Source organism: Monodelphis domestica, chromosome 2 (genome assembly GCF_027887165.1).
Source record: "Monodelphis domestica isolate mMonDom1 chromosome 2, mMonDom1.pri, whole genome shotgun sequence".
In the NCBI taxonomy this organism is placed as follows: domain Eukaryota; kingdom Metazoa; phylum Chordata; class Mammalia; order Didelphimorphia; family Didelphidae; genus Monodelphis; species Monodelphis domestica.
In genome coordinates this window covers 35687584-35700765 of record NC_077228.1, presented here as the reverse complement: position 1 = coordinate 35700765, position 13182 = coordinate 35687584, and the positions used below count along the sequence as shown (strand labels likewise).

General features: G+C 38.5%; 1 protein-coding gene across 6 annotated transcripts in view; it reads left to right on the top strand.

Annotated features, from left to right (window-relative positions):
- BTBD8 (BTB domain containing 8) overlaps window positions 1–13182 on the top strand; it is a 161762-nt gene that overhangs the window by 43281 nt on the left and 105299 nt on the right. For 5 of the 6 annotated variants that reach the window (XM_007480323.3, XM_056815354.1, XM_056815355.1 and 2 more), the window contains one exon: window positions 570–687. The exons of the other annotated variant lie outside the window; for it this stretch is intronic. In XM_007480323.3, coding sequence (XP_007480385.3) covers window positions 570–687 — 118 coding nt within the window. The remainder of the gene's footprint in view (window positions 1–569; window positions 688–13182) is intronic. 6 annotated transcript variants of the gene reach the window in all.

Genomic DNA, 13182 nt, shown 5'->3' with positions numbered 1-13182 from the left:
TAATATATGTAAAGTACTTTATAAATCTTGAATCACTATAGAATGTCAACTCTTGTCATGATGGTTATTTTATTCTTCTACAAGAGATGCTGCCTATCTTCTGGAAGAAGTGAGAAACATGAAGGAATTAAGCACTAAAAGAGACTATGGAAGCTTGAGAGCTGTAAAACTTCTTGTAAATCAACTGTTCACAGAGCAGCTTCATTATTTTGTTTGAAGTATTCCTAGCAGCATAGGATTCTAGGATTCAGATATTAAAGGGATTTTAGAAATATTTGGTCTCACTTCTATTATTTTATAGATGAGGAAACTGAGAGGTAGAATGTGATACCTCAGAATATTAAACATGCCCACATGATAGTATGAAGTAAGTATTAAAGCATTCTAAAGGTAAAATTTAATTATAACCATGTGCTTTTCATTTCTTCTTTTATGTTATTTCTGCTTTACTGGTAAAGATAATTAGAAATTTAATTTACCTAAAAACCTCATTGTTATTCACTTGTAAAAAATGTGGCTATTTAAAATCCTAGAAAAATTCCAGGATACTTTATTTTTTTCTTTTGCAGACAGTTCTGACCTGGAGCCTGCATCTGAGTTAGGAGAAGATTTGTTGAAACTTTACAGAAAGCGTTGCTGCCCAGATATTGATATTTGTATTGATGGGAAAAGTTTTCAAGCCCACAGGTAAATAGAAAAGCAAATCAAATTCGAGTTTATGTAGTGTTTAAGTATAAAATAAGTATTAATTTTGATTATCGGGGTAGCTAGGTGGTATACTGGGTAGCATGCTGGACCTGGAGTTCAAATCTAGTCTCAAACACTTAACTAGCTTTGTGACCCTGGGTAAATAAGTTAGCCCTATTTACTTCAGTTTCCTCATCTGTAAAATGAGCTGGAGAAAGAAATAATAAACCACTCTGGTATCTTTGCCAAGAAAACCCCATATAGGATCAACAAGGATAGGACACAGTTGAAATGACTGAGTGAAAATTTTTGATTATGTATAGAACAGAAACCAGTAGAAAAAAATCTTGTTCTCCAAGAATAGGGAATTCATGTACAGTTTTTAACTTTCTGCCTTCAAGCTACTTTCCTTTTTATAATTTTAAATTTTTTATTGCTGTTTTTTTTTACAACATTGTGATTTCCAAATATATCCTTATTATTCCCCTACCCAAAGAACCATCTTTTCTAACAAAGAATGGGGTGGGGGGGGGTAGTAGGGGAAACTGGTCAGCAAAACTCACCAATCTGTTACCTCAGTCTGATAATATGTTCAGTGCCCCACACCTGGAGAGGTGGTCTTCCACATCTGAAAAGAGGTCATTCCCATTACATTTACACAGAATTCAGTTTATTTTTTGGTTATTGTTCTTTCTATTTACATTGTTGTCATCATTGTACATATTATTTTTCTGATTCTACTCCTTAATGAATAAATTCATCTAAGTCTTTCCATTCTCCTTGGAATTCATCTATTTTCTTAATAATACAATATTTTTAAAAGTTATTCCCTAATTAATAGGTTCTACTTTGTTTCCAGTTTTTTGTTACTACAACAAAAGAACTTGAATGTTTTGATCTATATGGAGCCTTCCTTTCTGCCTTTGATTTCCTTGGGCAAGAAGTATCTGGAGCCAGCTTGCACTGACTCAAGAGCCTATTGTTAAATTTTTAGTATGAGCAGTTGTCTCAGAATTCATCAAATGCTACAAATCAGGGCTTAATTGATCATTTTGCTGGTTATCAAGACTTAAGAAAGTCATGGAGAAAATGTTAATGATGTAGATTAAATAGATTAAAAATCTGTTGTGCATAGTTTTGTTTTTTCAAAGATTCAGTTGTTAAGCTGAGTGGTGACACAGATAAGAAGTGGGATTCATTCTCCTGTGGAAGACTCAGAATCCCAGGAGCCCTAATTTACATAGGGTTTTAAAACAGAGGGCTTCTGTGACAGCTGACATGTTGCTTATAGGGTAGTTCAGTCAGGGAGCATGGACTAGTAGCTTGGGTGAGAGACGGTTCTAAAAATTAACCAGGAAAGCCAACTCAGGATGAGGATTGTGGAATTATAGCCATATTGTCTCAGCAAGCTTGCTGGAGACTTTCATCATCTATTTCTAAGTAGAACTGAGTCTGGTTTAAATCTTATGCATACCAAAGGATTATAACAGAACAGTCCTAAAAGTTTGGGGCCAGAGTCCTTTGGCCAGTCATAATTTTTATAGTGATAAAAAATAGGCCTATGGATCTGTGTGTAGGCGGGGTTTCTGTTTTATGTAGATGCTGATACTGACTTGTCGTCAGGACATCCTTGATTAGTCTGAAGCAGAGGCAGTCATACACATGGTCTAGCCACAACACTCCCGAGGGCAGCCTGAATTAGATTAAAATGGAATTGGGAAACATTGAACAAATAAAAAAAAAAAGAAAATATAGATAGCATTTATATCCTGAAGCTAAGTCAACATGCAACCCACAGATATTCATATGTATGGTTTAGCTTCTGTCTCTCTTGGGAGTTTGAACCTTGGGTCTGAAGGACTAAGAATTTGAGCCATTAGTATGACCTCCTAGTTACCAGAGTCCTAAAATGCCCATATTCTGGGAAGACAGAGCTCTCAGGCTTGACAGAATTCTTGATCACTGGGAATTTCTGGCTAGATATTGTCATCAAGGGAAGTTTGTAAGTTAGTGATTGTATCCCTTTTGAATATTTTATTTAGTAAATTTCTTTTTATTGAGTTTTATAGTCTCTATGTATTTAAGTTCTTTTTTTTTTAAATATATTTTATTTGATCATTTCCAAGCATTATTCATTAAAGACATAGATCATTTTCTTTTCCTCCCCCCAACCCCCATAGCCGACACGTAAATCCACTGGGCATTACATGTTTTCTTGATTTGAACCCATTGCTATGTTGATAATATTTGCATTAGAGTGTTCATTTAGAGTCTCTCCTCTGTCATGTCCCCTCAACCACTGTATTCAAGCAGTTGCTTTTCCTCGGTGTTTCCCCTCCCATAGTTTATCCTTTGCTTATGAATAGTGTTTTTTTCTCCTAGATCCCTGCAAATTGTTCAGGGACATTACACCGCCCCTAATGGAGAAGTCCATTACGTTCGATTATACCACAGTGTATCAGTCTCTGTGTACAATGTTCTCCTGGTTCTGCTCCTCTCGCTCTGCATCACTTCCTGGAGGTTGTTCCAGTCTCCATGGACCTCCTCCACTTTATTATTCCTTTTAGCACAATAGTATTCCATCACCAACATATACCACAATTTGCTCAGCCATTCCCCAATTGATGGGCATCCCCTTGTTTTCCAGTTTTTGGCCACCACAAAGAGCGCAGCTATGAATATTTTTGGTTTTATTGTCTATTTCTTCCTTCAATTCTCCTAGTTTCTCCATTAGAAATTTGGGTGCTATATTATTTGGTGCATACATGTTGATTAATGATATTTCCTCATTGTCTAGAGTCCCTTTTAACAAAATATAATTACCTTCCCTATCCCTTTTGATCAGGTCTATTTTTGCATTGGCTTTATCAGATATCATGATTACCACTCCTGCCTTCTTTCTATCAGTTGAGGCCCAGAAGGTCTTATTCCATCCTTTAATTCTGACCTTGTGGGTGTCAACCCGCCTCATGTGTGTTTCTTGAAGACAACATATGGTAGGGTTTTGGATTCTAATCCATTCTGCTATTCATCTACGTTTTATGGGTGAGTTCATCCCATTCACGTTCAAAGTTATGATTGTCATTTGTGGACTCCCTGGCATTTTGATAGCCTTCCCTAATTCTAACCTTTTCTTCTTCGGCTCTACCTTTTAGTCCAGTGATTTACTTTGAATCAGCCCCCCCCTTGTCCCCTCCCTTGATGTTTCCCTTTTTAGTCCCTCCCTTTTTCTTCCCTCCCCCTCCCCCCTCTCTTTCCCTCCCTTTTTGTTCTCCCTCTCCCCCTCCCCCCCTTGGTTTTCCCTTCTCCTTACCCTTGTTGGGTAAGATAGAATTCAAGATCCCAATGGATCTGGATGTTTTTCCCTCTCAGAGTTGATTTCCCTGAGATTGAGGTTTAAGTAACCCCCCCCTCTCTTCCTCTCCTTCTTATAGGAGTTTTCTTCCCCTCCCCTTCCCATGTGAATCTTTGTGTGAGAATGATTATTCTATTTGGTCTTTCTTTACCCCCTATTTATACATTACATTTTCCCCACATATTAGTATACATAGATTGATATAAATGTAGTCCTTATAGAAGAGAGTTTGAGTAAAAGAAAAAGATAACATTTTTCCCCTTTCCTTAATATTTACCTTTTCAGGTATTCCTTGCTCTTTGATTTTCGGTATCAAACTTTCCACAGAGCTCTGGTCTTTTCTTTGCAAAAAGTTGGAAGTCTTCTATTTTGTTGAATGCCCATACTTTCCCTTGGAAGTGTATAGTCAGTTTTGCTGGGTAGTTGATTCTTGGTTGGAGACCCAGCTCTCTTGCCTTTCTGAAGATCATGTTCCATGCCTTACGATCATTCAGAGTAGAACTTGCAAGGTCTTGTGTGACCCTGATTGGCATTCCTTTATATCTAAATTGTCTTTTTCTGGCTTCCTGTAGGATTTTTTCTTTTGTTTGATAGCTTTGGAGTTTGGCAATTACATTCCTGGGAGTTGTCTTTTGGGGGTTTAGTGTAGAAGGTGTTCTGTGAGCTCTGTCAGTGGCTGTATTGCCCCCTTGTTCTAGAATCTCTGGGCAATTTTCTTTGATTATATCTTGTATCACCATGTCCAGTTTGGTGATTATTTCTGGCTTATTCTTAAATTATCCCTTCTCCCTCTATTTTCCAGATCTATCACCTTGTCGGTGAGATATTTTATGTTCTCTTCTAATTTCTTGGTATTTTGGCTTTGCTTTATTAATTCTTGCTCTTTTACACGATCGTTGTCTTCCAGCTGCCTGATTCTGGCCTTTAAAGCCTGGTTTTCCTTTTCAGTTTCATCATACCGGTTTTGTAGATGCGTGAATTTCTTTTGCATTATTTCCAACTTTTCCTCCCAGAAGGCTTCCATCTTTTTGGTCATTTCTGATTCAAATTCTTCATAGGTTTGTGGAGAGTTTCCATTTCCTTTGGAAGGTTTTGGAGCATTTTGTTGTATATTATCTTCTATCTGCTCTGTATTTTGTATTTTGGCTCCATAGAATGTGTCCAAAGTCGCCCCTTTCTTCTTATTTTTCTTGGTATTTTGGGGCTTCTGTGCTTCTGTGGAGTTTGCCATCTCTGAATGGGGAGGATTAGCTTTTCTTATCTCTGTCTGGTGTTCAGAGGCTTTAGTCCTGGGCAGATGGTTCTATGAGCTTTCCCTGGGTTAAACTGAATATGCCTCACTGGAACTGGAATGGAAGGGTCGGACCACGTTGCTTTCCGGAAGTTGCCTTCAGAATCGCTGGCCGTGAGGCTGTTTCGGTCGGCCTGCGGGGGGATGGGCTGCAGCTTCCCCAAGCTCCGAGGGCAGGGACTTTCACTGAGACTTGGATAGCGGGATCCAGCCCGTGAGGCTGTCTTGCTCCAGGCAGTGACTTTCACTGGGACTCGGATAGAAGGCCCTGAGGGTTGTTGTTCCGAGGACCCTGCTCTCTGAGCCGGCCGGGCTGCGGCTTCCCGGAGCCTTGGACTCTGCGCTCCTACCCCTGAGGTCCGAGTGATCTCGGGTTCTGGCTTTTGAGGGGAGCCGTACCTTTTGATCCGGGTCCAGGTCCAGGAGGAGGGTTCCCAGGGTCTATGCTGTTGATCGTTTTGAATTTCGGCGCCTTAGGAGCTTATAGTTTGAGATCGGTCGGGAAGGGTTTTCCGGAGATCTGAACTTTAGCTTTCTCTAAGCCGCCATCTTAACCGGAAGTCCTGAATATTTTTGTACAAGTCTTTTTGTCCATTATCTCTTTGGGGTACAGACCTAGCAGTGCTATGACTGGATCAAAGGGTAGATATTCTTTTGTCGCCCTTTGGGCATAGTTCCAAATTGCCCTCCAGAATGGTTGGATCAGTTCACAACTCCACCAGCAATGAATTAATGTCCCTACTTTGCCACATCCCCTCCAGCATTCATTACTTTCCTTTGCTGTTATGTTAGCCAATCTGCTAGGTGTGAGGTGATACCTCAGAGTTGTTTTGATTTGCATCTCTCTGATTATAAGAGATTTAGAACACTTTTTCATGTGCTTATTAATAGTTTTGATTTCTTTATCTGAGAACTGCCTATCCATGTCCCTTGTCCATTTATCAATTGGAGAATGGCTTGATTTTTTGTACAATTGATTTAGCTCTTTATAAATATGAGTAATTAAACCTTTGTCAGAGGTTTCTATGAATATTTTTTCCCAATTTGTTGTTTCCCTTCTGACTTTAGTTACATTGGTTTTGTTTGTACAAAAGCTTTTTAGTTTGATGTAGTCAAAATTATTTATTTTACATTTTGTGATTCTTTCTATGTCTTGCTTGGTTTTAAAGCCTTTCCCCTCCCAAAGGTCTGACATGTATACTATTCTGTGTTTACCCAATTTACTTATGGTTTCCTTCTTTATGTTTAAGTCACTCACCCATTTTGAATTTATCTTGGTGTAGGGTGTGAGGTGTTGATCTATTCCTAGTCTCTCCCACACTGTCTTCCAATTTTCCCAGCAGTTTTTATCGAATAGTGGATTTTTGTCCCAAAAGCTGGGATCTTTGGGTTTATCGTATACTGTCTTGCTGAGGTCGCTTTTCCCCAGTCTATTCCACTGATCTTCCTTTCTGTTTCTTAGCCAGTACCAAATTGTTTTGATGACTGCTGCTTATGTATTTAAGTTCTAATCATAAGCCTGAATTATTGGTTTGGCCCAAGGTAGGCCTACCCCAGAATGGTCTAATTTCTTTGTTACCTTTTTCTGGAAATAAGGTCCAAGGGTTTTTTCCACCACATTGACATATTTTTTTCTTTTTGATACCTTGAAAACTGGTCCCTCAGTGCCCTCAAAAGTGTGTCATCTCTTTCATGAACTTCCTCTGGGTCTGGTTGGTGTAGATCAACTTCTTTGTCCCACTTTTGTTTTTGTCAGGGCCAGTTCCACTTCCCACAACACATCTGGGAATGTGATGTAAAGAATACAGATGTGGTGGCTCTTTTGTCTTTGATGGCAAATAGAACTTGTTAGAAAAGTCCTTACTTGCCTTTTCATTTTTGCCTTGGTTGTTCCCTTACTTTGAATTTTATTCTCAAATGTCACTAAATGACTTTGCTTATGAATCTTCAAGTTTTCTTTTAGCTAGCTAAGATGATATTTTTCATAATCCATCAGTAATCCATAGTATTTTCTAAATCAACAAACAACCAACAGTATTTATTAAGTCCCTACTATATTCTAGATACTGGAGATTCTGAGGCAAAAATGAAAGTTACTGCTCATGTTTCAGAAGGGGTAACATACACATATATGATATAAACAAAATGTGCTATTTAAATAGAGTTTGGAAGAAAACTAAGGCTTTTAGGAAGCAGAAATGAAAAGGGTTTAGTTTCAGGAATGAGGGACTGTCTGACCAATGCAAACAGCTAACAAGGTCATATTTGTGGGAAGCCATCACCCCTGCCGTTTGACAGAGTCACAGTCTGGGGAAATGGAGGCTGCAAGGCAGCCCCCAGAAAATGAGGCCCCCATTGATCCCTCTCTGTGACTTCTCTCTCTTTAACTTCCCTCACTAATGGATAATTATTGTTCTCTCTCCAAAACAAAAGAAATGATATAAGAGCAAAGACTTATAGAATGAACATATATCCCATCTTTATCCCCCCAGATTATTACCCTAAAAGATTATATTCAGAGAATTAAAACCTTTATAAAGATCATTATCCCCCTCCTTTCCCTCTCCACAGTTACATTCACTCCCATTACAAGCCAGGCAAGCCAAGAACATCAATCACCTTCAAGACACACTCCACTGCAGACAGAAACCAGGCAACATTGCCAGGTGCTTTAAAGTAACACAAGAAAAAATAGAACTTATAAATTGAAGAAAAACCCAAATCTGATCTTTCATTAAATTAACCCTCTAACCATGTACCTGGCTACGAAATGTTTTGTTACCCATCTCCTATGTAATTGTGATTGATTGTGAAAGCTAACCAAAAGTAACTATGGGTCTCCTAAGACAGGGAGAACTAACCTCTAGATCACTCTGTTTATGTCATTCATCTATAGCAACAATGTTTCATTGACTATCTCCTTAGGCTACGTGTCTGTTGTTAAGTTCTATGGAAACATATGTAGAAAATTGATTGTGTGCCAAAGAAGTATGTAATCACCAACCTATATAATAAACTAGCCTCCATGCAATGGCAGAATGCTATGTGACACCTATGTGTGTGGGACTGAGCACATAGCGCTTCTCATCTCCATTATTGGACTGGAATCATCACACTTGGACAGAATAAGCCCATTCCCTCAGAGAGACCACTGGACGGATCTCGAAATATATTAGTTGAATCTTAAAGTGTGTGAAGTGGAGTAATGTAGAATAGGTCTACTAGGAATGTAGTTGGGGTCAAATTGTAAAGACTTCTAAGACATAGATCAAATGTCTGCTGACTGAAGTTTTGTTTTGTTTTTTGGTTGCCCTATTATGGCCATTGATTTTATATTGATTTACATTGAATTCTATAGAAAGTTGTCACAGTAAGTATTGGTATTCCTATTTTTGGCATTAATAGCTTTTTTAAATAGAATAGATTGGGGTGGGGTTTTGGGGGGGAGGGTTGTTTTGTGTACCATATGTTCTCATTTTAATTTTTACCTAGCTTTGTATTATTTTTATCTTTGTTCTGACAGCAGTCTGATTCAGAAATGATTCCTGCATAATTAATGTTCATTACTTGTTGGTCAAAATACAAATAATTAAATTTTTTGCTGCAGGTAACTGGTGGCTTGGTGGATAGAACATTAGGCCTAGAGGAAGGAAGATCTGCATTCAAATCTAGCCTCAGACACTGCCTACCTATGGACTCTGAGCAAAACTGTTTATTTCTGATTGCCTGAGAAAAGGGTACACTGGGTAGGGAAATGACAAATCACTCCATTATCTTTCCCAAGAAAACCCTGGGAACAGCTATTGTAGGCATTCCAAATATCACCCTCATTTTATGGATGAAGAAACTGAAGTACATTAAGGTTAGGTGATTTATTTAAAGTAAAGCTTAGGGAGGGAGCTGGGTGGCTTAGTGAATTGAGAGCCAGGTCTAGAGATGGGAGGTTCTAGGTTTAAATCTGGCCTCAGATACTTTCTAGCTGTGTGACAAGTCATTTAACCCCTATTGCTGTTTAGTGTAAAGATTAAAATTTAGGGAGACTGAGGCAGGTAGAAATTAGTTTCTCTCTGCAAGGAGTATTATCTTTTTTAGAGGTTTATTAAAGGTTAAGGATTAAAGAAAATACAGAATAAGAAAAAACACGTGCCTAGGCCAGAGGCCTAGACAAGATAACCTCACATCATGGAAGAGACGCCTCTGCTCCAAAATGGAAATCCACAAGAGAGCCCAAAAGCCTTTGCGATCAGGTTAAATCCCTTCTCGATCTCGGCCCAGGTGAGATTACAAGGCATTTTGGGGAAGTGGAGCAAAGGCTTGTGGGGATTGAAGTCCTGGATTCCAATCCATTTTTACATTAGCACTTACCATTCTTCTGCCTTAGACCTAATACACAGTATTGGAGTCTAAGATGGAAGGTGAGGGTTTAAAAAAAATATATGTTTGTATGTATGTGTGTGTGTGTATATATATATAAAAATAAAATAAAGCTTAGGGGAAGCCAGGTAGCAGTGAATAGAGCCAGGCCTAGTCAGGAGATCCTGGGTTCATATCTGACCTCAAGTACTTCCTAACTGTGTGACCCTGAGCAAGTCATTTAACTCCATTTGTCTAGCTCTTAACATTCTTCTATCTTAGTATTGACACTAAAAGAAAAAGTAGGAATTTTAAGAAAAAAAATTTTTTTTTTAAATAAAGTTTACTTGAACTACTTGAATACATGGGTCAAGGGGATATGGCTGGGGATGTAGACTCTAAATGAACATCCTAATGCAAACATCAACAACATGGAAATAGGTTCTGATCAAGGACACATGTAATACCCAGTGAAATTTCATATCGGTTATAGGAAGGGTGGAGGGAGGGGAGGGAGGGAAATAATGTAATTTTTGTAACAAAGGAATAATGTTCTAAATTGACGAAATAAATTAATTTAAGTGAATAAATAAATAAAATTTACTTGATTTCTTCACTATTCACTTCTCACCAGTTGCCTTGACTGTCTTAACATGCACTGGAACCCTTTTCGTTCTGGAGCTCCTATTCAGAGGCCTCAAGCTATTGATTGGGCAGCGCCTCCCATGTGTTCCTCTGAATCAGGCCAGTTGCCCTCACTGAGCTTCACTGTGCTGTCCTAATCAAACTCTCACACTTTTTTTTTTTAAACCCTTACCTTCTGTCTTAGAACCAATACTATGTATTGGTTCTAAGATAGAAGAGTGGTAAGGGCTGGGCAATAAGGGTTAAGTGACTTGCCCAAGTCCACACAGCTAGGAAGTGTCTGAGACCAGATTTAAACCTAGGACCTCCTGTCTCTAGATCTGGCTCTCAATCCACTGAGCCATCCAGCTGCCCACCCTCTACCCTCCATCCTTCTTGGCACTGAGTATATATTTTTCCCCTTTTGGTTCTGGAATCGTAATAAAGTTCACACAGCTACCACTGTTGCAGAAATAGTTCTACCCTCTCTTCCTTCATTGCTGCTCTCTGCCCTACAGGGTAGAGACTTTTTTTACTTGTTTTTATACCCCTGGTGCCTCACACAGTGTTTGACACCTAGGAAGTACTTATTAAATGCCTTTTCATTTATCAGTTCGTTGTCCAAAGTCACATAACCAGAAAGTTGCATCTTAGGTTGAACTTTTATTTTTCTGGACTCATAAGACTTTCTGTTATATCATGTAGTATTTTTTTTAATTTGGAAATTTTTATTTAATTAATTTAGAATATTTCTCCATGGTTACAAGATTCATGTTCTTTCTCTCCCCTCTCCCCACCCCCCTCCCATAACCGATACACAATTCCACTGGGTTTTACATATGCCATTGATCAAGACTTATTTCCATATTATTGATATTTGCACTAAGGTGAGTCTATATCCCCATCACCCTGTGCGATCAAGCAGTTGTTTTTCTTATGTGTTTCTGGTTTCCCAGTTCTTTCTCTGGGTATGAATAGCATTCTTTCTCATAAGTCCCTCAGAATTGTCCTGGATCATTGCATTGCTGCTAGTAGAGAAGTACATTACATTCGATTGTACCACAGTGGATCAGTCTCTGTGTATAAAGTTCTTCTGTTCCTTTCACTCTGCATCAATTCCTGGAGGTCATTCCAGTTCACATATACCATTTAGTCTTAAAGTTCAGAGGAAACAATGTGGACTGGGAGAGTTGAATCTGAGTGGAAATTAAATGGCAGCAAAAACCCTATTCCTCTACAGGTTCTGAGTCTATGCCAGGGGGTAATCTGAAAAGCAACACCGGGTTAGACATGTACCTGAGATCCAAAGTCTGGGATCATTTTAGTTTTTAAGACATAAATAGCTGTGTTCTCAACAGCTACATTATTACTCTGCCTGCTGATAATCAGGGCATTTTTGCCAGTTATTACTTCAAAGCCCTGAAGCTTTTACTGTTAGAGAAGAAGAATAGGACCCTATTCCCTTTCTATAGTTTTGGCCCCCTCCCTTTATGCTGTCTTTCATTTGGCAGACAGGAGTATGCTCTAATACCTAAAACCAGAATATGAGTATGTATATCTACTCAGATTGAGGTTCCTACTTGGTATGGGCAACTGAGTCTCTAGGAGAAGTTGTATGTTATCCAGAGACCATCTGATGAATATAAATTTCCGGCCCTGTCTTTAAGTCTTCTACTTTTTTGGGATCATCTATTTTTGAATTATCTATGCAAATTCTTAAACCTGGGTCATTCTTCACACTGTGAAGACTGAACTTCTTCATGTCTGTCCTATTCATTTTATAAAGAAAATATGAACTAGTTTTATTATGCACATCATGAAAAGTAATTACAAAGATACATTTATTGCAGAAAAAATCTATTATAAAAGCAAATAATCTCTTAGATTATTTAATCTTAACACTTTTCTCTAATTTTAGCAAATTAAAAGATTGAGTAAATTCCTTGTTTTTGTATTCCTATTCAGAATCCTATAAATAATATTTTTGGGGTGGGGAGGGAAAACATTTTGTACATTAATTGTTTAATAATACATAAGATTATATTAGAAGACCAGTGGAAATACTTGGAAAGGATCAGGATTTGTAATTTGTATTTTCTGAAATTAATTAAAACTCTCTTTTCCAGCTAGTTTATTAGCATATATTTGTAATTAATTTAAAAATTAAATCAGAAGCCATTTCTTTGGTTGTTAGAGTTTGTGGGAGAGTTAGAAGACTTTGTTATTTCTCAGAATCATAATCTTTTAGAGTTAGATTGAGGGGAGTTTCAGAGCATGGCATGTCCCTATACAAGTGAGTCTAGGATAAAGAGATGGGACCTTGACTTGGAGTAAATGAGATGATAACAGTAACAGGGAGAAGGCAGACCTACACATCCTTTACTTTGCTTCTGTTGAGAGAAGGACCTTTGTTCTAGAAATGACAGAATAACATATCCAGCAGGGTTGATACCCTAAGATAGTTTTGGCGAAGTATTGGCACACATGCCTAGTCAGCCACATGGGTGAGGAGCTGCTCTGTTCCTCCTCTTTCCAGCACCCGAGGATTTTTTTTTGCATGCCCTACCCCTATGTCCAGCTACCCAAAGCAAGCACTTCCTCCCTCCACTCTCTGGGATAAAATGGGGGACTCACAGGCAGCTTGAAATTTCAGTTTGGGCATGTGAACTTGAAAAGCTTCGTCAGTGCTGCCCTAGGACTTTGTAAAAGAGAACCAAGCAGCCTTCACCTAACCCAGACCATCTGATGACTCAGTGTCATTGGTAATCAGGAAAGGGTATCAGAAAATTGGAAAAGGGAAAGATGTCTTGAATTAGAGGAGGGAAAAGGGTGTGTGTGTGTGAGAGAGTAAGCAGTCAGGGTCTGAAAACCA